This window comes from Oncorhynchus tshawytscha, linkage group LG30 (genome assembly GCF_018296145.1).
Source record: "Oncorhynchus tshawytscha isolate Ot180627B linkage group LG30, Otsh_v2.0, whole genome shotgun sequence".
NCBI classification, from domain to species: domain Eukaryota; kingdom Metazoa; phylum Chordata; class Actinopteri; order Salmoniformes; family Salmonidae; genus Oncorhynchus; species Oncorhynchus tshawytscha.
In genome coordinates this window covers 3,993,796-4,019,351 of record NC_056458.1, presented here as the reverse complement: position 1 = coordinate 4,019,351, position 25,556 = coordinate 3,993,796, and the positions used below count along the sequence as shown (strand labels likewise).

The following is a 25,556-nucleotide window of genomic DNA, read 5'->3' as shown; positions in this document are numbered from 1 at the left end:
TAGTTACACGTGGTCAGCAGTTGTGGGACCGAGTGAACGTACTGCCAAATTCTCTAAAATGACGTTGGAGGCGGCATATGGTAGAGAAATGAACATTCAATTCTCTGGTAACAGCTGTGTTGGACATTCCTGCAGTCAGCATGTCAACTGCACGCTCCCTCAACTTGAGACCTCTGTGACAATGTGTTGTGTAACAAAACTGCACATTGTAGAGTGACCTTTATTTACCCCAGTACAAAGTGCACCTGTGTAATGCTGTTTAATCAGCTTCTTGATATGCCACACCTGTCAGGTGGATGGATGAACTTGGTAGAAATGCTCACTAACTGGTGTAAACAAATTTGTTAATAACATATCTGGGAACTTTTATTTGAGCTCATTAAAAACATGTGACCAACACTTTACATGATGCGTTTATATTTTTGTTCAGTGTAATTGCCTAATACAGTGTGCATAAATGAGGCCCATACAGATGACTTGCCTGTCAGTTTTTCCTCCCTGTACTCTTTCATTCAGTTTCTTCTTCACATCAGAAAAGAATGACTCTAGTCCTTAAGAAACTCACTTTATATAGACTAGAAGTATTACCCTTTCCACACTGTGGTAATTAAAGCCAGTTTGTTATTTTAGAATTATTTATGTTTTTCTTTTGTCTACTGCCCACATCTTATTGTCACAATAGAAACATTCTCCATTTATTCTTATTTGTGCTTATGAATTTAACATGTTAAATCTGACTGCACTATTTAATTTGTCTGTTTTTTAAAGAGAGAGGAGAGGGAGAGAAACCAAAAGCAAATCAGCATTCTAACTCCCCCTTGATATGGTGTGATGCGGTCTACCACGACCTGCCACAGTTTACCTCAAATGTGCTGCGGCATAACTTCAACTTTTAATTGAGGAACAACTGTGTATGACTAGTGTTTTGTGACTGTGTGTTTGTGACTGTTTGTGTCTAGCTGATAGTCCCCTGTCTAATGGGCTGGACCCGGTGGCTGACACGGCTATAAGACAGCTGACGGAGAACGCCAGCAAGGTGTCCAAGAAGACTCCCACTAAACGGAGCACGCTCATCATCTCTGGCGTGTCAAAGGTTAGAAACAAACAGTGGTGTCCAAACCATAGAAATAGAATCTAGAGCAGCTAGCTGTTCTCTGCCAATCTCACAACACACTGCGCTGATGGGTCTGGTGCTGGAGTAGCTAGGAATACATATATTGTGTACATACTGTATATACATATTGTTACATTTAGGTTTTGTAATCATGTAGGACATTAGTTTCATTAGGCTCAAATAGAAGTACTGTAGTTTGGGCCTCAGTGTCTGTCTCCTGTGGGTGAAATTTAAATGAATTTAATACCTCAGGTTCCCATCTCGGAGGATGACTGTGGCCTGTCTTGTGGCTACGCTGCAGCCATGGATGCTGCCCTGCAGGGAGGAGGAGCCTCCAACTACTATGGGGCGGGGCAACATCAGGAAGCAGACGAGACCACGCCCTCGGATGTGTCTGAGCGGCCGTCTGTCGATGACGTGGAGTCAGAAACGGGCTCCACTGGGGCCCTGGAGACACGCAGCCTCAAAGACCATAAAGGTACCAGGCTGCCAGAGCCCTGGCTGGGCCTGCTTCAGACCAATTCTACTCAATCTCCATGGAGAGATACTCTGGCTGTCCTGAGTACTTCTCTCTGGAAATGTACAGTATTTTATAGAATCAAGAAAATACGATAAGAGGAAATTGTGTTGTGGTTTGCATCATCTTACGAGGATAATTAGATATGGATGTAAATGAATATGTAAATGTTTTGATATAAATTTACGGTATTTATGTAAACTGCAATATCAATATTGTATTTTCCAAATCACCATAATACACCATGATGTAACTCCTGTCTCTATTACGCTCTTCTAGTGGGCTTCCTCCGCAGCGGAACCAAGCTACTATTCCGTACAAGACACCGAAAGAAGGACCCAACCTTCAGCCAATCCCACGAGGACCTCTCCAACCTGGCCAGTGTCTCTGCCTCTTCTGCCTCTGGCACCATTGTGCGTAAGAAGTCCGGCAGCTTCTCCCGACGACTCATCAAGCGCTTCTCCTTCAAGTCGAAGTCGAAGGACAAAGCCAGTGCCACCAATGGAGGGCCGAGCACAGCAGACAACTGATAGACAATTGAATGGTGTATAGCGGATGGCTAATGGCATTTTGCTACCGCCTTCCAGAGACTTAGAAGTAGGCTACTGTTGCCGTGGACCCAGAAATCGCCCTGGCTTGGTCATCCCGTCCCACCATTTCTTCCTCTGTTTTCACCATCTGATGAGGAACCCAAATTTGCCACTTGTATCTAGTTTTTGCAGGCAGAACACGTACACCCCAGGTTGGTGGTTACCTATCCTGCATCTCTTACCTCTGATAGGACTCATTTTCCTCTGGATAAGAAACGCACACGTCAGGGACAGATAGATGGATCCAGGGACTGTTTGCTTATTATCAAAGCCATTTCTTTTCAGAAGGAGCCTCTGTTGCTCTGGTGGATTTAAAGGGGGTAAAGGGGGATAACGAAAGTAAGAATAAACTTGAAGATGTTGCAATTCAACACTAAAGGGGCAGTAGGTAGAGTGAGTGTGGCCTCTTCCAAATCAATTTATTTAAAAATATGATTTTCTTGGTTGCACTTTATCGGATTGTTTACAGCACTTGACAGCTTCTTCTGGTGTTAATTTTATTGGTATTTGTATTGTTTGCTCTCTGATTCACATGATTATCCTTCTGTTTCCCCCCAAAATATTGGTTCACGTTTGGTGGTTTGCATTATGTAGGCCTAGTAGAGACATGACTTTATCTTTCTTTCCTGCTTAGTTGTAAAATGTAATCTTAAATAACAAACTTAGTTGAAGAACAAATATCAACCCCTCGCATAGGTCTTAAGTGGTAATGTTGACATTCATAGTGGCTTATACATTATGTTTTAACAATGTTGTTCATAATTGTAAGTTGTACAAAAACCAAATGCAGGCATACTTATGTCTGTGTTTCGTATTTTGTTTTTTTAGAAAGGGAAATCTTCAAGGCAAACTGTTATAAAAAAGGCAAACTGTTTTAAATGATCAGCTCAGACCCTTTTTAATTTGTATCTACTAGGCAAGTTGAAATACCTCAATCACCTGAGTACTAACGTTACACATTCTCTGGGTCAGAATTATTGATGGAGGATATGCCATAAATATCTTTAATAGTTGAATGGTAAATGATATACAGATTGAGTCCTCTTAATATTAATATCAGGGAATTATCATGGTTGAGGTAATAAAAAAAGATGGTCAGATGGTTATGACTTTCTCCCCTGTAATGCAAGATTGTTGCTCCTTAATTCAAGTTGAGCTTATAAGATGTCACAGTCCTCCAGGACATGCGTTGTCACGCACAGAACATAGGGTAGTGTAAAGATGTACATAAAAGTAGTTATCTTGTACAGTATTGGCATATGCGTTTTGTAAGACAATTATTTTGCCATCCACTCAGAATTTGTATTGTGTATCCCTAAAGTATATTTGATGTTATAGTAAGGGAATGTGGTTCAGTAGTAATAGACAAGGAAATATTGTTACTCCTGCCCCACCTCTACTCTTTAAGACCGACTCCCATAATCATCATAACATAGTACTGTTTGCCAAGTAAAGTAACACACATTATTACGTTTTCTTTATGAAATTGTCACTGGGGTAACATCACTTTTTTGTTGGTTGAAACCCATAAACATTACTACTTGAAGTTACAGCTTGTCTGAAGACAATGTATAACAGCATACAGTGCCTTCAGAAAGTATTCACACCCCTACACATTGGGATTCAAATTGATTTAAGTGCGGGGGGAAAAAATCTAAATTGTTCAAAGCTTAATAAAAAATCAAACACTTATATATCTTGATTCGACAAGTGTTCAACCCCCTGAGTCAATACATGTTAGAATCACCTTTGGTAGCGATTTACAGCTGAGACTTTTGCGTTAAGTCTCTTAGGAGCTTTGTACATCTGGATTGTACAATATTTATTATTTTTTAAACTCTTCAAGCTCTGTGAAGTTGGTTGTTGATCATTGCTAGATAGCCATTTTCAAGTGTTGCCATAGATTTTCAAGCCGTTTTAGTCAAAACTGTAATTAGGAACATTCAATGTCGTCTTGGTAAGCAACTCCTGTGTATATTTGGCCTTGTGTCTTAGGTTATTGTCCTGCTGAAATGTGAATTTGTTTCCCAGTGTCTGTTGGAAAGCAGAGTGAACCAGGTTTTCCTCAATGATTTTCCCTGCGCTTAGCTCTATTCCGTTTCTTTTTATTGAAAAAATAAAATCCCTAGTCCTTGCAGATGACGAGCATATTCATAACATGATGTAGCCCCCACCATGCTTGAAAATATGAAGAGTGGTACTTAGTGATCTGTTTTGTTGGATTTGCCCCAAACATAATGCTTTGAATTTAGGACAAAAAGTTAATTTCTTTGCCAACTTTTTGGGAAATATTACAGGATGCATGTTTTGGAATATTTGTATTCTGTACAGACTTCCTTCTTTTCACTCTGTCATTTAGGTTAGTATTGTGGAGTAACTACAATATTATTGATCCATCCTCAGTTTTCTCCTATCACAGCCATTAAACTCTATTTGATTTGATTTATTTAACCTTTATTTAACTAGGCAAGTCCGTTAAGAACAAACTCTTATTTACAATGATGGCCGACTTGTAAAGCCCAAACCCTCCCCTATCCCGGACAACGCTGGGACAATTGTGCGCTGTCCTATGGGACTCCCAATCACGGGCCGGTTGTGATACAGCCCGGGTTTGAACCTGGGTCTGTAGTGATGTCTCTAGCACTGCGATGCACCACTCGGGAGGCCTGTAACAGTTAAAATCACTATTGGCCTCATGGTGTAATCTCTGAGAGGTTTCTTTCCTCTCCAGCAACTGAATTAGGAAGGACGCCTGGATGTATTGATACACCATCCAAAGTGTAATTATTAACTTTGCCATGCTTAAAGCGATATTCAGTGTCTGCTTTAAAAAATTCTTTACCCATCTACCAATAGATACCCTTCATGCGATGCACTGAGGGACCTTACAATTATCTGTATGTGTGGGGTTAATTTAATTTATTACCCCTTTCTCCCCAATTTCGTGGTATCTAATTGGTAGTTTAGTCTTGTCCTATCGCTGCAACTCCCATACGGACTCGGGAGAGGCGAAGGTCGAGAGCCGTGCGTCCTCCGAAACACAACCCAGCCAAGCCGCACTGCTTCTTGACACAATGCCTGCTTAATCCAAAAGCCTTCCGCACCAATGTGTCGGAGGAAACACCGTACACCTGGAGACAGTGTCAGCGTGCATTGTGCCCAGCCCGCCACAGGAGTCGCTATTGTGTGATGGAACAAGAACATCCCTGCCGGCCAAACCCTCCTCTAACCCGGACGATACTGGGCCGATTGTGCGCAGCCCATGGGTCTCCGGTCGCGGCCGGCTGCGACAGAGCCTGGACACGAATCAGGATCTTTAGTGGCACAGCTAGCACTGTGATGCAGTGCCTTAGACTACTGCACCATTTGGTTGGCTGTGGGGTAAATTTTTACTCCTGAACGTATTTAGGTTTGCCATAACAAAGGGGTTGAATACATATTGACTCAATTTAGAATTTTTTTACAAAATAAAATCTAAAGCTGAAAACTAAATTCCACATTGACATTGTACGGTATTGTGTGTAGATCAGTGGCAGATAACCTCAATATAATACATTTTAAATTGAGGCTGTAACACAATTTGGAATAAGTCAAGGGATGTGAATACTTTCTGAAGGAGCTATATGTTTTTTTAGGGGTTCAAGCAATTTGGTGGAAAAAAAATCAAATTCCTGTGAAACGGTAAGCCATGCTGGTACAACATTGTAGGATGGTAAAGGGCCATGGGCCCCACCGTCTCATGCCATGCCAATTGCACACTTGGCGCTATAATAAACAATTGAAAATGGAAACTTTGAAAGCTCACGCCCCTCTGCCTGTGTGATGTAGTGTCATAAATTCGGTACATAGGTCCCTCTCCTTACAAGGAACAAATGTGCATTAAGGACCCATAACAAACAAAAAAAGTTTAACTAACCCAAACTAGACCACAGCCTGTCATTTCCAATGAGAACAAATTCGTCAGTGGGCAGAACCAGCAAGAAGGGGCGAGCTAGATCCTTTCTATTTGAAGCCTATAAAGTATGATGTGATCATTTTAAATGTTTAATTTATTTGAAATAAATGTATTTTTTAAAACACTGATACTCATCATTTGTCACAGTTCTAGTGTAGGGATGTGTTGTTTGAATGTCATACTGTATGTTGAACATTATGTTGAATTGACCAACTTTAAATTTCCTCCCCAAAATACTTTCTCTACCTCCAAGACAATGGGTTGTAATAATGGCTCTAGATGCCTAGGATACCATGTAACCTGGCAGGACTAGAAAAGTAATGCTCCCCTTTCTCTCATTCTCTTAACTCTGGACCCAAAGGAGGAATAAGCACCTCGAGCTCCAGCAAGCTGACGACAGGCCCTGGTCTTTGCCTTTTAATGTCCAAAACTGGTAACTGATAAATTAGGGGGAAAGTACATTTTTTAGGGAATTGTACTTGAAATTGGGACTGAAGTGCCCATGCACTAAAAAGGCTCAGAAGAAGAGGAGAGTTAAAAGAGCTAGTGTAGCCTGAATGGCACACTTGAGCTAACCTTCTTCAAGGAAAGAAGGAGAATACTATTAGAGCACAGCCACTGCAACTCAAGCAAGGAGTCAACAGAGAAAAGCAACAAGCATAAGGACACCAACTCCGGACTAAAGGAGGAACCCCAACTCAAGAAGAAAGGACATCTTCCTTTGTTCTTCACATGCAGCCTGAACAATCAAGAAGCCACAATGGACTTTGATCACAGACTGAGAATAACATCATTTCATGTTCAGGATCTCAAGCTCTTCAATTCTTGTCTTTCATTCTATTTCCTAACTTTTCATGATCATTCTCATTATGTTTGTGAATATTTAGATTAGTGTTATTAAATGTTGATTGTATAAATACATTGTGTTTGTCTTGTTATTCTGGTAAAGAACTCTCAATTGATTCTCAAAATAATTCATACCTTCAGATAAGTCAACTATTACTATTGTTCCTATTTTAGTCTTAAGAGTTATTCCTAAAATATCACATAAACCACATATTCTTAGAATACTATTTTTGTCCAATAGAGGACTGATGCCTTGTTAATAATCCCATAGACATGTGTACCACTACCACACTAGGCTAAATGTGTGACTGAGAAAGGAGCCCCAAAGTTTCACTTTCGCTTGGGGGTACAATGACAGAGACGGTGGAGATTGCCCAGTGAACATGCCGACCAGTGGAGGCTGCTTAGGGGAGGACAGCTCCTAATAATGACTGGAACAGAGCAAATGGAATGGCAACAAACATTTGGAAACCATGTGTTAGATGTATTTGATACCATTCCACTGATGCTGCTCCGGTCATTACCATGAGCCAGTCATCCACAATTAAGGTGTCACCAAACTCCTGTGATGCCGTCTCCTGTGAATGTCTACAGAGAGACTACAATTTCCATAAGTGATGGAGGCAGGCGATGGCCCATACCTAGCCCATTTAACCATCTAATCAAGGGACACATTACATTTTTTTCTTTGAGGGATACTTTTTTTGCAGGCGGGGTGAGCAGATTATGTTCCAAAACAGATTCCAAACTAACAAGATGGCTGTGCAGACATAATAATCTTTTTTTATGGAAAATAAATAATGCATTTTATATAACGTAAACTCACCCCATTCCGTACAAATGTGCGCAACCGTAACATTCACACGAGGCTACAAAGAAAACCAGATCTGACCTACCCTATATACCCAGCTACCTCAGGAGTAGCCCCTAGGTGGCAGCAAATCTATGACTCACAAGCAATGAAAAGACAAAACTACTTTGCTTGAATTGTTAACCCAACCTGTAAACGGTCAATGTACACTAGATTGCGGTAAATTGCCACGTGCCGTTTAGGCCGCCCATTGTGACTCGCTTGCTGGCACCATGATCGATTGTGCATCAAGAATTCAGCATAGCAAGTATGTATGAAGGTCTGGTTATTAAATGGGTACATAGTTCAATAGTAAAATCCTCTAAAACATTATGGTGATAAACACTTTGCTGCCCTGTTTCCAATTGTCCACATGGCTGGGAGAACCTATTCAAGTAAGTAAATACTTTTCGAAAATGTTTTTAAAAAAGAGGTATTATTAGCTAACTAGCTACAGTGCAGGCTAGCTCAAATGAGCTAGCTGGTTAGCTTCCATACAAATGTGCGCAACCGTAACATTCACACGAGGCTACAAAGAAAACTAATGAGACTGTAGCGACTGTGTTGACTTCAAAATTGGGGGTGTGAACTACGTTTCTATTCAAGTGTTGATCGACATGGTAATGGCTCTATAGTATTGGAGAAAAGTTGAAAAAAATGGACCCTCCGTTACTTCGTGATGTGTCATGTCTTAACGTACAGCACATAAAGCAACTATTTCAGTCTTACAATCTCTCTCCACCAGGTGTAGCACTTCTCTCATCCTTTAAAAACAAAAAATGGACAGTGACGGGGGGATACCTAGTCATTTTTTGTTTCATCATTGCATGCAATCATCATTCTCAAAGCCACCGTTTACTTCTAAGATCACTTTAGCACCGCCCTAAAAACCTGATTCAAATTCGACACAAACCTTCAAATAATATAAACTCTTTATAGTGTTTTACTTACATTTTAGAGGCGATAAGATGATAAGTTGGACAGATTGAGTGAAAAAAAGCTATTTTCCCACACAACATCTCTCCTTCTCACTATCACGCATTAGTTTCGCTTCCCCACCCCCCATTTTTAAAAAGATCCGACAGGGCTCATTGTTTTCTTGAATCATGCAGAAACGGGCAACGTGGGGGTCATTTAATTGATTCTGTTGGAAAGGGGAGAAATTGTGCTTTACAATGGTATTGACATTACAGTTGATCTGGAAGTATTACGTTTTTGGGGCGCTAAAATAAGGTCAATTGTACAGACCAAGGCGATGTACAAAATTGAGTGAGTTTACGTCAGCTATCTAGCAACTTCACATACTGTATAGATAGCTAGCTAAGTGAATTAAATATCACCAGCTACATAACTTCATATTAGCTAGCTATCTTGATGTATTTATCACTGTAAAAAAACTAACTCCAAATGCATTTGTAGGTAGCTAGCTAACAGCCATGGAGGAGGGTGAAAGGATAGCAGCCCCAACTGTCAAAGTGAGAGAGTAGGCTATTCTGGATAGGGCAGGTAAACGTTACTTTTGTGTAGTTCCTGTCCCTAAAAGTGAGGACAGAGATAATAGTAACATAATATTCAGTGCGGTGTAATTTGGCTATAATGAAGTCTGTTTCTTGTGAGGTTTTCTGTCCTCAGATAAAGAGAGCTATGAAAGCCTGTCTACATATGAAGAGGTCCCAATGAAGAGCAGTGGTTCTCAGTCCTGGTCCTGGGGACTCAAAGGGGTACACATTATTGTTTTTGCATTAGCACTGCACAGCTGATTCAAATGATCAACTTATCATCCAGCTTCAAGTGGTATTTATGTATTAATTTGTGATGCTATCCTTGATAGGATCCTGTTATTATCATATGCACATATGTGTGCCCATGCATCTATCAATCCAATGTTATCATGATTTGTTATCAGGGATATTATACTTTAGTATTCCACAATGACCTGGTGATGTAAAAGTCAAATAATTACATTGCCTTCCATATTCCTAGATACCTTGTAACTGGAGATTCCTTCAAAACGATTGCCTACAGTTACCTTGTAGGGCACTGCAATGTTGGGTGACCAGGGCTATCTGGGACTGCCTCCTGGAGAAATTCAGGTGTGTGAAGGCTACCCGTGTCCTGCATAACTTCATGAAGTTGGACACGAGATCCAGGAGGGGATCTGCAGCTCGCCGTCGTGTGCCAGAGGAGAAGTCTGCTGCTCTGCAGGATGTTTCAAGGATGGGGTCCAACAACACAGCAAGAGAGGCAATCCGTGTGCAGGAGATCTTCACCTCCTACTTCTTCAAAGAGGGTGCTGTTCCCTGGCAACACCATAGACCACACTATGCACAACCAAAGGCTATTGTAAGAGTCATTCACATTGCAATAAGAGTCTTCTTCCATTTACTTAGCTATGTCAACTGCAGTTATTCAATTCTCAGTTTCTCTCCCTTTGATTTCTACTTCTCAGGTGAGGGTGCTGTTTAGGTAAGGGTCTGTACAAAAACAAAAAAAAATCACCCATATTGAAAAAATGTAGAACAATTAGACACCCTATAACCCACACCTACACACTCATGTATCAATCTGATTGATGGATTGTGTTGTGCACTAAGCAGGCTCGTGTGTATAACTATGTTTTTTTTCTACCTTAAAAGAATAGGCAAGAGGGCCAACCATGGAGAATAGTAAGACACTTCATTTTTTCTATAACTACGCTATATTATTTGTCCTCGTGTGTCCGTTCATGTTTTTCAGCATAAAGTACTCTGCAGCCACTTAGTGTGGTGTGGACACCAGGTGAGGCCACACACACAGATTCCTGTTGAACACTGTCTCTTTAACTACCTTATTTTCTCAATAAGTCTTTCTCCTTCACTTCATCCCTCTCTCCCCTAGGTTATCAGCTGTGTCGGTGAACCCCTCCCACATCTGAACTATCTACATAGAGGGCACTTCATGATCAGAGGTGAGAGGTCACTTGGTCAGGTCAACAGGAAGTATTGTTAGAGATGCTTTACATTGAAGTACAGATAGATGCAGTAGTCCTAGAATTAATGATCCAAGGTCAGTTTTGCATTTCACCTCCTGATTATTATGATGACTAACAATGTTAGAATAAAAAATAAAAACAAGGCTTAAACATGCTCGCTCTCTCTCCATCTCTCTCGTCTGCAGAATATGTTTTGATGTGAGAGGATGCCAACCCCTGTGATTCATTAATCATATGCTGCCTTCCCTGCTCCTATGTTCTTACCTCTTTCCCTGTCTGTCTTTTACACCTCTCTCACCACCTCTTTCTTCTGGATTTTATAATGCACAACAGAAGTACAGATTGAACATGTATTTATAATATTACAATTATAATATTTATAATGCATGTATTCATAACACTTGAATAATGAACTTTCAATAAGGAGTTTCACATTCTCTACTGGTTGAAATAGTCTAATTTGATGAAATACGACACCTATCCTGTTTATCAGATCAATGCAGATGAAGGGCATTAGATATTGAGATGAACTCGTTTTAGAGTATTTACATGATGCATAGTGTAGTGTGTAGTGTAGTGTACTGTTTAAAACAATTATATTTCTGTATATATTAATTACAAAGCCATTAACTAGTAAAATCCTGTTTCTAGTCTATTAGTTAGAATGTGTAACCATTGATGTCCCAGGACCAAATTGGTAAACACTGTTGAAGTGTATAATTGTAATACATACATGCAGACACAGCATCATACAAAGACTGGAAGACTGAGGTTCATAGCTAGGCTTGGAACTAATATGTATACCGAACGTTTGGGTCTAAACACAGGTCGGCAAGACAGCTAGCTACACATCCATAGGCATACAGGTAATTTAAAAAAATCTTACACTGCACAATAAGCAAGAACATAGCTAGCTACGTTATTTAATCTATCTGCATTGCATAGCAAATATCAGCAGGAAAGCTTACAAACTTGTACATTCAATTTGCAGTAAATGCTTTAGCTAGCAAGATTCTTTAGATCCACTGTTTCACAAGATGACAGCCTGGTTTGCTGGTTGTTTCAGGAGTCCCTAAAACATGAAACAACCAGAATTACAATTTCATACTCATGTCAAAACACCCATAAAGCTAGCCAACCAGCTGGCTAATGTTAATGTAAGCTAGTTTACTAAATTGCGATTTTCATAAATGAACTTTATGATTAAAAAAATATGCATAATTGTTTGTCTCTACATTAACTAACATATTCCTGTCAACTGTACATTTTTTGCATGATTCATCATGATGTTATAATCACTTACATTTGCTTCCATTCTAGTATTTTTGTCTGCCATCTTTGCTGAAGAAAGTCTCCGGCCTTGGGTCGCATAGCATCAAATTTGTCATGGCAACCACTCGATATGATTGGTCATCGCCCAGCAGTCGCCGCTGGTGATTTGCATAATGTTGGGAAAAGTGTATATTTTTCACCGCCTCCCACACTACCTTCACACCGCCCAAAGGTCCCCTGCCCTCTCCACTTTCCTTCCATTGAAATGAATGGGAAGCTGTGTTTCACCGTGCTGCATCCTGTGCTAGTGTATCATACCCGTAAGGGTGTTGCACCCATTCATACTTCTGTAGGCCTATACATTTTTTAAATTCTTCTGTTTTTGTTGAGGAGGGGGGATACATTGAAAGGATGCATTTTTCAATGCATGAGAAGCTAAAATGGTTTGTTTCTCTCGTGCATGTTTACTGCAGGTTTGAAAGCATAGCAAGACTAAGCCTACTTTGCGGGTTTGTGGTGCTTTCAAGACAACTGGTGCCATGTTCAAAACAACTGGGAACTTGGAAATCTCAGACTTCAGTGCGTTCAAGACAACTAGGAACTAAGGACAAAAAAATCGTTTTCAAAGAAAGGTCATCCAACTCGGGAACTCAGGCCTCTTTCTAGAGCTCTGACTTTCCGACCTGAAGATCACTGACATCATGATTCGACCTTGTATTTTTCTGTAAAAAAAAACGAGGTCATATCATGATGTTGGTGATCAGAGCTTGAAACATGGAATTCCGAGTTGGATGACCATTCAAAAAGATTTTCCCCTGTCGGAGCTCGTTTTTTTCTGAGTTCCCAGTTATTTTGAACACACTGAAGTTAGAGATTTCCGAGTTCCCAGTTGTTTTGAACGCGGCATAGAGCTCGCCAGTTTGTAGTCTTAAAACCGGGAAATAAATTACCTCTGGTTCATTCAGCCATCCCTTTGGGGGAAATAAATAGGGAAAGAAAAACGTTTTGGAATAAACGGCGAAAATAAAGTCTGAAGTTAACACAAGTTTAGGAGCAGGGTTGGAAATTAACACCGCCAAAAGCTCAATCAGAGCTCAGTGTCGCTGCTCTTCAATGGAGGTGTTTGTGGACTCACGCGACCTGTGTTTCTTGGGTTTGGGACCACAGCATGCCAGGAGTGGCCTCACGGATCCTTTTTTTTCAGGAGGATATCCCTCAAGAGGACGTACTCTCAGTATCAAGAATATGCATATCCTTAGTTTCATGTCCTCGGCTACAGACAATAAGATTTGGGTATGTCATTTTAGGCGTTTTTTTTTAAAAGGGTCCGATCCTTGGGATGGAGGAGCCTATGTGTTGTTTGCTCCATAAAGAGATGACTTTGAACCTCTCTCTCTCTCACTCACACACACACACACATACACACACCCCTCTGGTTGTAGGACTGCCCACCACGGGTGCGTAGTTTAGCACTCACACAAGGTTGGTTTGAGTAGGGCTAATGACAAGGTAGCAGGGCGGACACCTTTAATGACCCCAGAGCTACACTTCATAAAAACCTCACGACACAGTCTCCTATGAGCAAGGTGGCTCGGGTTTCACATAACAGCCTGCATACACAGCCCGTTTCTGGTCAGGTGACGCAATCCCTGTTGGGGGACGGCGCTCTGACTCAAGCGAGCGCCTCTGTCAGTGCAGTACAGACCCGTGCTGCAATCACGGAGGGCTTGGACAGCAAGTTTACACGTATAACCAATCTGTCATCACCCCGTTTCTCACAGAATACGCTATTGTTCCCTCTCCCTTTCATGGGAGGCCCGCCTTGGGATGTACCGCCGCTTTATTGTCGGCGGACAGCGGCGGAAAGGGCTATAGGGGATTACAGGCATTTCCTACTGAATGCACCAAAGCTTCGCACTCTCCCGCTTTGTCATTATTATTGGACCAGACGCTGGAGAAGGGTTATACCATCCAATTTCGCTGGACCCCTCCCCATTTACGGGGTTCGTGTAGACGGTAATGAAATCGCACCAAAAAGTCACCGCTCGTTGCAGAGATCACAGAACTTTTGGCGAAGGATGCGGTCACCGTGGTTTCATGAGAGCTAAGGAACAGCGGGCTATATTCACTCTACTTCCTAGTGTCAAAAAAAGATGGGGGGGGATGAGGCCGATACTGGATCGACGCATTCGCAACAAGAGCGTAGCCAAATGAATGCTCGGAATGCTCACAACAAAATGTCTGCTGGGATGTGTCCATACGAAAGACTTTTGCATAGACCTGAAGGACGCATACATTCATGTGCCGGTGCATCCGTTTTGCCTTTCAATGGGTGGCATACGAATACACAAGGATGCTGTTTGGGTACGCCCTGGCACCTCGCATCTTTTCCAAATGCGTGGAGGTGGCAATAGAACCATTGCATTGCCAGGGGATAAGGGATTTGGATTACCTGGACGACCTACTGGTGCATGCCCCGTCAGCAGAGATGCCGATCGCACACACACAACACAGATGATGATTCATCTCACACATTTGGGGTTCATGTGAATTGTGGAGAGCGTACCTTGGCCCAGTCAACAGGATTGTCTACCTGTGTATACAGCTAGACAAATCAAATCAAATGTTATTGGTGACATACACATGGTTAGCAGATGTTAATGTGAGTGTAGCAAAATGCTTGCGCTTCTAGTTCCGACCTTGCAGTAATATCTAACAAGTAATCTAACAATTCCACAACAACTACCTAATACACACAAATCTAAGTAAAGGGATGGAATAAGAATATGTACATATAAATATATGGATAAGCGATGACCGAGCGGCATAGGCAAGATGCAATAGATGGTATAGAATACAGTATATACATATGAGATGAGTAATGTAAGATATGTTCTCCTGTAAACATTTCCACCACTGTCCTCCATTCTCCTGCTACTAGCTCTGGTGAGTTCAGGCGGGTTGTCAATCATATTGATAGCTCCCGATCGCTCAGGGGCTCCATAGTTTGCGGAGATGATTCAGATGCTGATTTCGCCGCCTCGTCCCATTCCACATCAATAGGACACGTTGTTTCAGGCAGGAGGCTGAGTGGTCTGATGGTCTGGTTCCTGAGAGGAACAGGTTAGAGTGCTGTGGGTTATCTGATGCAGGGATCAGAACCATACAGGGCTCACGTGCCAGTTCCACATCCAGGAACGTGTTTTCACAGTGGTGCGTCACAAAGAACGTTGACCCGTGTCCTGTCAAGTTGAGAGCGTCCTCTCATTCCTACAGTGTATATTTGATAAGCAGTGCTCACCCGTCACTATTAAGGTGTTCGCGGTGGCGATTTCAGCTTGTCATGAGGGTTTTGGCAGAGACACCGTCTTCAGTCACCCACTAGTGAAATGCATCCTATTGGGAACGCTTCGGCCAATGCCTAGAGCCACGCTCCCTCAGTGGGATAAGACTTTGGTACTCCAAGCGCTTTGTAAGCCTCCGTTCGAGCCATTGAACCAAATCCCCTTCAAAATGTTCTTTGAAGATGGCACTGTTACTCACTCTGACCACTGCTAAGCGTGTCAGGGATTTGTGCGCTCTTTAGATGAGGCCCGACCGCCTTGCCATTAATGGCAATCAGAGCAGGGCAGTGTTAGGTCCTAACCTCTATTAAGATTTCATACAGATAACAGATTGTAGATTTGTGGGCCTTCTCTACCCCTCCGCATGTTGTTCATCGCCTGTGCCTTGGCGTACTACTTGGAGCGCACGGCGGCCATTAGGTCATCCCCCCAGCTGTTTGTGTGTCACGGTGCTGCGGCACTCGGTAGACCACTCTCTAAACAGCGTCAGTTTCATTGGCTTTGTGAAAGCATTGAGATGGCTTATGAGGCTGCAGAGCGTCCATTGCCTCTGGGTAGAAGAGCCCAGTCCACCGATTGAGTTGTGGCTTCTGCTGCTCTTTTCAGAGGAACAGGGATAGAGGATATTTGCCCGGTGGCATCCTGGTCGTCACAGTCCCCTTTTATTAGTTTCTATCTTTCAGATATGTCTTCCAACTCTCTGGCTCAGTCCGTACTCAGTGTTGCTGATGGGAGGACTTGAACTAAAGGAGAAAGATGCTGGGTCAATGGGCATGTTCCCAAGAGGCCCGCTTTTTCGCTATTAGAGTGACATATGAGACTTGTCTCCTGACTGACGTTCAGTGGTAGAGTTCATGTATTTTTTTATATGCCAACAGTTTAAGACTGTGTTGGGGCAGAATGATGAGGGAAATAGTATTTGTAACCTTGTATTACATTACTATTATACCAATCTTTGAAATTACATTGGAGCGTTATTACTGTCTGAGCGTTCAGTTCAGTATTTGCCCATGTTTTATATACTCTTTTACCTATCATCATATATTAACTGTCTGCATGTGCAGTACAGTTTCTGGGTTGATGTTTTTTGAGTGAAGCGGATTTACTGATAATACGGTCTAGGGTGACACCTTGTGACGATTCACTGTAATATCAGTTGTGCGGGAATATTGGAATGCAAACTGCCTGATGGTTCAGGTCGTCCTTTTCTTTGCCCGCTAGTCTGTGGATTATTCCTCAGACTAGGTGTGGTGGATTTACTGATGACACGGTGAAGGACGACACCTTGATTTGCATCACTGTTGAGTGTCAGTTATTGAAGGAATATTGGAGAGGTAACTGTCAGCTTGTTCAGTTCAGTTGGGCTGTGTAATTACTTTTCAGCCCACTAGTCTTCGGTTTCCTTAAGACTAGGGGAGGCGGATTACTAGAAGCACACTGTAGGGCGACACCTTGTGTTGCAAACACTGTAGTACCAGTTGTTATAAGGGATATTAGAGCATTAATTAACGTCTGCTTGGTTCAGTTAATTTCAGCTCATGTCCTGCATCTCTACCCACCAGTCTTTGTGTTCCTCAGATTGAGTGTGGTGGGTTACCGAAAACACAGTGTAGGGTGACACTTTGTGTCACTTCTCTGGTGGGTCTGTTTTTCTTGACAGGATATTGGAGCACTATCTATCTGCTTGTTCAGATTAGCTGTGTCTCATATTCTAGTTGTCTGTTCACTAGTCATTGGCTTTGCCTTAGACTGAGTGTTGCAGATTTACTGAGGACACAGTATATTGTGAGACCTTGTGTTACTGTACTGTGGGACTCGGTCAGGGGCGGACTGAAACAATAATTCAGGCCGGGAATTTGACTCCATCCCAGGCCAACCTGTTCATGCACACCACCAAACCGCTAATTTTGTAGGCTAACCCTATTTGTTGATGCAACGGGTACCAAACTAGTTATACATTTGGCCACTATGTTCATCTGGGAAGAAAGTTATCCACATGACAAAATACATTTGGGACTGACCAACAAGTAGCCTATCTGAAAACTGAGTTTTCAAGGTATGCTATGGCTATGGGTGCACCCTCAAAAACTCACTAGGAATACACCAATCATAGCACATACAAATGTACAAGGTATGCCCCCGATTACAGTCCTACTGATAATCTCATAAATACAGCACATAATAATCTAAAATCATAGCCTACATGTTTAGGTTTGTGCCTTTAAGTTGTACCTGAAGGTTCCTGCTCTGAGTCTGACTCTGAACTGACCACCATCTCCAGTTCTGCAGGAGCACCTGAATCTCTAGTGCTGCTGCTGCTTCCTTCTTCACCTTTGCAAAGAAAATTACTGTAGCCTGTTTCTCTGTACAGTGTATGTGCAGATTCCCTAGTTTATGTGGCATGAGTCATGACCGAATGCTGGCAAGTCCATGTCTAGGTTTACTATTTTTTACTAGTTTAAACATATTGCCTTCAAATGTCATATTATGATCGCTATGCTGCACTAATTGCTATGATATAATTACTCCACGAAGACGTGCAAACTGTTTAGCCTACCGGCCGTTATGTCACCATTATTAGCTAGGCTACTTAGCTAGCCATGCTGGGTGTCGTGTGTGTGTGTTTTAGCTAGTGGTTTTGACTGACCTGTTCCCTTACTAGCGAACATGTAGTTTATTTTGCAGCATTTAGCTGCCTCTGTGGCAAGGGCCTTTCTCTTTTTTATTCTCTCCCTCTTTGCTCCACCTTTCCTTTTCTGACCGTCCATTTCACCGTGCGACTTATCTAAAATGTTAATCGGTAGAGCAGCAGGTAGACGGTTGCTATGTGCGTCGCGGAGAGACCTGATGTCCTTTTTGGTGTGGGGACACTGCAGCGAGAGAGTGTAGCGCTTGATGCTTGGCTTCTCCGTCAACTCATTCCTGCTTGCAATATTATCGCTGGTCAAGTTGACTATTCACCGCAGGCCAAAATGACCCTCAGGCCACCGGGAAATGTCCCGGTGCTCCTGACGGCCAGTCCGCCATTGGACTCGGTCACAGCTATTGCTAGGACCAACCTTGTCATTACGTGGGAAGTGTTGGGCTCGGCAGGGAGTACATTAGGGAGCGTTTCGCTCCGCCTTAAACCAATAGGAGCAGAGGGGGAGCTCCACGATATAGAACAATAGTTATTGAAGTTGTAACTCCAGCTCTATATGTGGAGCAGAGCCCCATGGGCCTTAAGGCCTTGCCAACCCAGTCTCGCTGAAGATCATTTTCAGGAGGCGGAGGCTGAATGTGGGGAGGCAATCCCCATATTTAGGGACACCTGTACACCCATTGGCTGCAGGTGTGTGCATAATACATTTCTCAGGCTACTCACTGCCTCAGCAGCAGGGTAAACCAACAAGAGCAGAGCTGCATTATGGGGCTCCCCGCCACTCATAGAACTGGAGTTACAATTTCATTAACTGTCGTTACCACGGACCCCCTGAAATGTTTTTGGCTCACCTAATGATTGTGCTCGATTATGGATCACTCTCCAAAATGTTTATTCATTAAGTTTTAGTCATTGTCATTGTTCTCCTAGATTTATTTGTGTGCTTCTACCTTTCTAATTCAGAGCACATCACGTAGGCCCTATCCTTGTAAAAAAAAAAAAATCATCATAGACCCCTGAACTATAATTTTTTTGTATTAATTTTATTTCACCTTTATTTAACCAGGTAGGCTAGTTGAGAACAAGTACTCATTTGCAACTGCGACCTGGCCAAGATAAAGCATAGCAGTGTGAACAGACAACAACACAGAGTTACACATGGAGTAAACAATAAACAAGTCAATAACATAGTGGGGGAAAAAATTATCTATATACATTGTGTGCAAAAGGCATGAGGAGGTAGGCAATAAATAGGCCATAGGAGTGAATAATTACAATTTAGCAGATTAACACTGGAGTGATAAATGATCAGATGAACATGTGCAGGTAGATATACTGGTGTGCAAAAGAGCAGAAAAGTAAATAAAATAAAAACAGTATGGGGATGAGGTAGGTAAATTGGGTGGGCTATATACCGATGGGCTATGTACAGCTGCAGCGATCGGTTAGCTGCTCAGATAGCAGATGTGTAAAGTTGGCGAGGGAGATAAAAGTCTCCAACTTCAAAGATTTTTGCAATTCGTTCCAGTCGCAGGCAGCAGAGAACTGGAAGGAAAGGCGGCCAAATTAGGTTTTGGCTTTAGGGATGATCAGTGAGATTCACCTGCTGGAGCGCATGCTACGGGTGGGTGTTGCCATCGTGACCAGTGAACTGAGATAAGGCGGAGCTTTACCTAGCATAGACTTGTAGATGACCTGGAGCCAGTGGGTCTGGCGACGAACATGTAGCGAGTGCCAGCCGACTAGAGCATACAGGTCGCAGTGGTGGGTGGTAAAAGGTGCTTTAGTAACAAAACGGATGGCACTGTGATAAACTTCATCCAGTTTGCTGAGTAGAGTATTGGAAGCTATTTTGTAGATGACATCGCCGAAGTCGAGGATCGGTAGGATAGTCAGTTTTACAAGGGTAAGTTTTGCAGCGTGAGTGAAGGAGGCTTTGTTGCGAAATAGAAAGCCGACTAGATTTGATTTTGGATTGGAGATGTTTGATATGAGTCTGGAAGGAGAGTTTTCAGTCTAGCCAGACACCTAGGTACTTATAGATGTCCACATATTCTAGGTCGGAACCATCCAGGGTGGTGATGCTAGTCGGGCGTGCGAGTGCAGGCAGCGAATGGTTGAAAAGCATGCATTTGGTTTTACTAGCGTGTAAGAGCAGTTGGAGGCCACGGAAGGAGTGTTGTATGGCATTGAAGCTGGTTTGGAGGTTAGATAGCACAGTGTCCAAGGAAGGGCCAGAAGTATACAGAATGGTGTCGTCTGCGTAGAGGTGGATCAGGGAATCGCCCGCAGCAAGAGCAACATCATTGATAATAATAATAATGAATAAGCTGTATCACTCAGCCTTTTGTGGAAGGGCATGCACTTTGTTGATTCTTGATGTTTATCTTATTATTATTGGATTTTAAATAAATAATTTATTTTAACACATTGAGGCAGGTCACAAAAATGTTATTAAACATTATACCCTATTAATAGTAATACATCTCATCTTTTAAACATTAGAAAGCGTGCTCACCGTTGTTTATGTATTTTCTTTGTGTAATTATGGAGCAAAATATTATTTTGATAGGTAAAAATCTGAGTGGCTGCTAGATTTTTTTGTATCTAACGTTACCTACCACATTGGCTGTTGAAAGAAAAAGTTAAATTTCCCACCGTGCTTATGAGATCTTCTTTGTTTTGATCTATGATATAATGGCAGTCAGTTAACATGACCTTTACGAATTATGAAGCATATGTGATTTGTTTGTATTATTACATATTCTAAATTCTTCAAAATTCAAAAATGTTAGGTTAGATGAAGAATACCTCATAGAACAAAACATAAGATACCTAAACCTGTGTTAACCATAGACCGAACGGCGTTCATCCAAAAACACCATCCATTTTCCTCATAGGCTTTGTCCAACGAACCATTCATTGCCTACAAAAAGACGCCATTAATATTTCTCTCTATCGTTGGTAGCAGTAGCTCTACCCCCGCTCCCCAACAATTAGTTGTTTACCAAAATATACTTTGCCCTATTCATCTGTGATATACCTTGCTACAAACACGCTGATTCATGTAACAAATAATTGTTTCGTCTTCATAGACTGCTGGCTTTCCACCAAAAATTAAAATAGGGAGGGAGGATATTTGATTGGCGTGACATTTCCCCCCAAATTTGAGAGAGCAATGTGATCCAATGACAACAGCGATAAACACAACAAACCAATCAAACACGGTCGTCAACTACTCTGATATGCACAGAAAATTCAGGCCAATGAGGGTTCATCTCTTTCAAGCAGTTACCTCTCAAAGCCAATTATATGCGCCTTCTCATTTCAATATCCAATAGGATTTGAAGGCGGGATTAAATTGCAGTGTTTATATTCCGCAGTAGTTCCTTTAGCGTTCATTATTTCCTTGAACCACAGCCTGTTTGATCTCTGTTACCCCTGAGTCTTGAGAATCTGCATCATGTCTGGAAGAGGCAAAACCGGAGGAAAGGCCCGCGCTAAGGCAAAGTCCCGCAGCTCCCGCGCTGGTCTTCAGTTCCCCGTAGGTCGTGTCCATCGTCTGCTGAGGAAGGGCAACTACGCTCATAGAGTAGGTGCTGGTGCTCCCGTGTACATGGCTGCTGTCCTCGAGTACCTGACGGCTGAGATCCTCGAGTTGGCTGGCAATGCCGCTCGGGACAACAAGAAGTCCCGTATCATCCCCCGCCATCTACAGCTGGCCGTTCGTAACGACGAGGAGTTGAACAAACTACTCGGCGGTGTAACCATCGCCCAGGGAGGTGTGTTGCCCAACATCCAGGCTGTTTTGCTACCAAAGAAGACAGGGGCGGCCGCTGCACCAAGCGGGAAGGCGGGAAAGAAGGCTTCCTCACAGTCCCAAGAATATTAGTTGGCGATTTAAATAAACCTCCACCGAACTCTTCAACCAAAAGGCCCTTTTAAGGGCCACCCACACATTCTGAAAATTGTTAAATTTCCATTCCTATTTTCCTTTGTTGAAAATGTGCTGTTTTTTTCGCGCTTAAAATTCTTTAGGTTGCAATAAATGTTCTTTTTGATACATCTTGTCACGTTTTGTATCCATTCGAAGGTTAAACAAGTGTGTAAAATCAATGTTTGTTTGAGAGGGCTAACCTTAAGTGTTTGCGACAGGGTTGAGCATGCTAACAATAGCCATTACACTGCTGTTGGGGGAACTTGGCTAACCAATATACCAATCGTAGTTCTCAAAGGACATGCCATGGCGATTACCTTTGCCTAGTTTGTCCAGACCACAAATGAACTAGATAACTATGTACTGTGTCTCTACATCTCGATGTGACAGGTTCGCGTGGACTCGACAATCTGATGAAACAAAGGCTGTGTAGTTTGTACCCAATGAAGTGTTCAGGAGCCGCACTCCTGCAGCTGAATTATCTAACAACCTTGTTGGTAGTGCTGAGCAATTAAACGAATAACTGACCTACATCGGTTCAATTTGAATTCCATTTCGTTCTTCCTGTGCGCAGTTTCTCTAGAGAAATCAGCTCAAACCCAAATAGGGATTTAGGGAGTTGTAGTTTTATACAGTTTAACGCAGAAGGTAATTAACTACAATGACCATTATCCATTGAGCGCATACGCGGTCTGTTTCTCTTACTCCTGCTACAGACATAATTCAAGAGGGATACATGAGCTCTATCTGATAGTTGGTATTGACAAAAGTATGCACTTCAGTAACTAAAATAGCTCAGCAAATGAAATATCAAACAAGTAATATACACGACGTTTGGTAAACTGATGGGCAGTCACCATCATGGGACTTGTTTTAGTCTGTTACTGCATTTAATGTACAACTTTTAAGTAATTGAAACGACCTCAAAAAGCACTAATCACTCAGTACAACTGGTCGGTATTTATAGAGCTGAAGCAGATATGAAGGCTTCATAGAAAGCACATAATGTATACAAACATGGCACTATCGGTATGAGACATTTTCCAGTAAGAGTTGATAGTTATATATTCACTTGTGACAACATTCTCTTGCTGTCAATATATTCCAGGTTTGAACATCATTTTGTTCTTGCTTAGAAAAGTGATTAAAAAAAGGCCAGGGGCCTTGCCTGAGATGTGTCATACGGTTCAGTTGTAATACTGTGTGTGGAGTTGGTCAGTCATACTCACAGAAATCTTTGTTTGGTACATTCTTAACCCTCAGCATCTATACAAATTTTCACCTAGTATTTACCCAGAGTAGTAGCTCATACATAAATAGAATCATATACATTTAGCTTATACAATACAACTGAGGTGAATCTGTACATATTCAGAGTAAACATTATTCAAGACCCTGCCGACTTCTGCTGGTCTTGGATGCTGACGATGGCTTGCACAGTGGTAGGCAGCCAGTCCCAATCCGCTCCCTACTTGTTCCCCTTGGCCGAAAGGTTAGAGAGCCATAGGAAGGGGTAGGGAGCAAATTGGGACCCGCTGTAGGAGTGGAGAGGGCCTTAGCGTGCGTCGTTGAGTTTCCGAGCAGTGGTCAGGATCTCCATGGCTCCTTTGCTGAGCAGGAGATCGGCCAGGTCCACCCCCAGCTTCTCAGCTGCTACCTGGGCACACTGAGGCACATTGTGGGCTGTAACCCCAACATGCTGGATGTCTGCCGCCGACACTAACTGAGAAGAGGAAAATGGAGACAATCAATTGGCTAAAATATCACATTCACTTTCTAGGAATAAAATGAAACTAGCCATAAATCCAAACGTTCACCACAATGTTGAAACTGAGCATATCAGTTTAGATTCCAGGATAATCGTAAGCATGACCACCATACAAAAACAGAAAATATCACATACAGTAAATAATACATTCAGAATATGGCATTATGGCCATATAAAAATAGGTCCTGTCCCCAACCTTATTTCCTGGGTCTACACTGGTTTCCATGGCCTCCTTCAAGCTGTCAGCTCCATCTAGGCTGTACACAGCACCAGTCAGAGAGAGCTGGAACAGGAGAAAAGAGCATTAAACTCATGAGCACACCTACTCTCATCAATTACAGAAAACTTCCATCTGTAGATAATTTCGACAGTCTACTGATTATTTTAAATAGGCCATTGGAAGTGACTGAATAAAATCAGTACAGTAATCTGCTTAGAGGTAATTCTGCTCAGCTCTACGGTTGGTGGTTTCTGCATCTATTCCTGATTCTGATTAGATGTCTAACTATTTCCTTACCACCGAGTCCTTCACTTCTGTGTTCACAGCAACTGGTACACTGCAACCTCCCTCCTGTGTACAAAAAGGATCAAAGCAGCAAGGGTCAGAGTGATAATATAGAAGGCTTTGTAATATTGATGCACACAAATTATGATCCATGCAACAAATTGATTGTGTGAGGCAAGAAAAATACACATTCAGTTCTATAAGCTGCAGCTTTTGAACCACAATTATTCGGCATCAGCAGGTGCAGCTGCCAGCTAGTGTCTTGTTTATGTTTTTGTCAGGCGTGTGTATGGAGAAATGCATGGTTAACTTGCCAGGCGTCTGAGAAAGGCCCTCTCTGCTATGCAGCGCAGCACAGTCTCTGAGTGGTGCAGGGTAGACACCATCTCCAAGATGTCACAGTCTCGCGCCCGCACCTCCACAGCAAGGGCACCCTGGGGGATACAGACTCTCTTAAAGTCTCAGTGCAGTCAAAAATGTGATTTCCCTGTGACACATTGGTGTCCTTTAGTAGTGGTTTCTTTGCAGCAAATTGAACATGAAGGCCTGATTCATGCATTGTCCTCCGAACAGCTGATGTTGAGATGTCTGTTACTTGAACTCTGAAGCATTTATTTATTTGTGCTGCAATTTCTGAGGCTGGTAACTAATGAACTTATCCTCTGCAGTGGAGGTAACTCTGGGCCATCCTTTCCTGTGCTGGTCCTCATGAGAGCCAGTTTCATCATAGTGCTTGATGGTTTTTGCAACTGCACTTGAAGAAACTTTCAAAGTTCTTGACATTTTCTGGATTGACTGACCTTCACGTCTAAAAGTAATGGACTGTCATTTCTCTTTGCTTATTTGAACTGTTCTTGCCCTAACAAATAGGGCTATCTTCTGTATACCACCCCTACCTTGTCACAACACAATTAATTGTCTCAAACGCATTAAGAAGAAAATAAATTCCACAAATGTACCTTTAACAAGGCACACCTGTTAATTTAAACGAATTAAAGCAGCATGGCCCCATCCTACCTGTTGTCAACAGTACAGGCTGCTGGCAGTGGTGTAATGGTGTGGGGAATGTTTTCTTGGTACAAGCCCCAAAGAATTCAGGCTGTTCTGGAGGAAAAGTGGGGTCCGACCCGGTACTAGATGAGTGTACCTAATAAACTGTCCACTGAGTGTATATTTCCACATTGATGTTGGAATAATACTGTGAAATTGTGAAAATGATAATGCCCTTTTAGTAAATTAGTTAATA

General features: G+C 42.2%; 3 protein-coding genes across 7 annotated transcripts in view; 2 read left to right on the top strand and 1 right to left on the bottom strand.

The window, feature by feature from the left end:
• c2cd2l (c2cd2 like) overlaps window positions 1-3,103 on the top strand; it is a 36,438-nt gene extending 33,335 nt beyond the window's left edge. Inside the window, 3 exon segments of the mRNA XM_042309131.1 lie at window positions 960-1,093; window positions 1,367-1,592; window positions 1,911-3,103. Coding sequence (XP_042165065.1) covers window positions 960-1,093; window positions 1,367-1,592; window positions 1,911-2,161 — 611 coding nt within the window. The 3' untranslated portion in view covers window positions 2,162-3,103.
• Window positions 3,104-21,485: 18,382 nt separating this feature from the next.
• On the top strand, window positions 21,486-22,163 carry LOC112228990 (histone H2AX). The gene has a single exon (XM_024394824.2). It carries the CDS (start codon window positions 21,564-21,566, stop codon window positions 21,990-21,992), a length of 429 nt encoding a protein of 142 aa, XP_024250592.1. The 5' UTR covers window positions 21,486-21,563; the 3' UTR covers window positions 21,993-22,163.
• Window positions 22,164-22,978: 815 nt separating this feature from the next.
• Window positions 22,979-25,556, bottom strand: part of hmbsa (hydroxymethylbilane synthase a) — a 55,447-nt gene continuing 52,869 nt past the window's right edge. For all 5 annotated transcript variants that reach the window (XM_024394822.2, XM_024394823.2, XM_024394820.2 and 2 more), the window contains 4 exons: window positions 24,625-24,744; window positions 24,323-24,376; window positions 24,002-24,088; window positions 22,979-23,760 (listed from right to left, as the gene is read on the bottom strand). In XM_024394822.2, the coding sequence (XP_024250590.1) occupies window positions 23,593-23,760; window positions 24,002-24,088; window positions 24,323-24,376; window positions 24,625-24,744 (429 nt within the window). In that variant the 3' untranslated portion in view covers window positions 22,979-23,592. The remainder of the gene's footprint in view (window positions 23,761-24,001; window positions 24,089-24,322; window positions 24,377-24,624; window positions 24,745-25,556) is intronic.

Coding starts and splice junctions, on each gene's coding strand:
- LOC112228990 (XM_024394824.2), top strand. CDS start 21,564: ATGTCTGGAAGAGGCAAAACCGGAGGAAAGGCCCGCGCTAAGGCAAAG.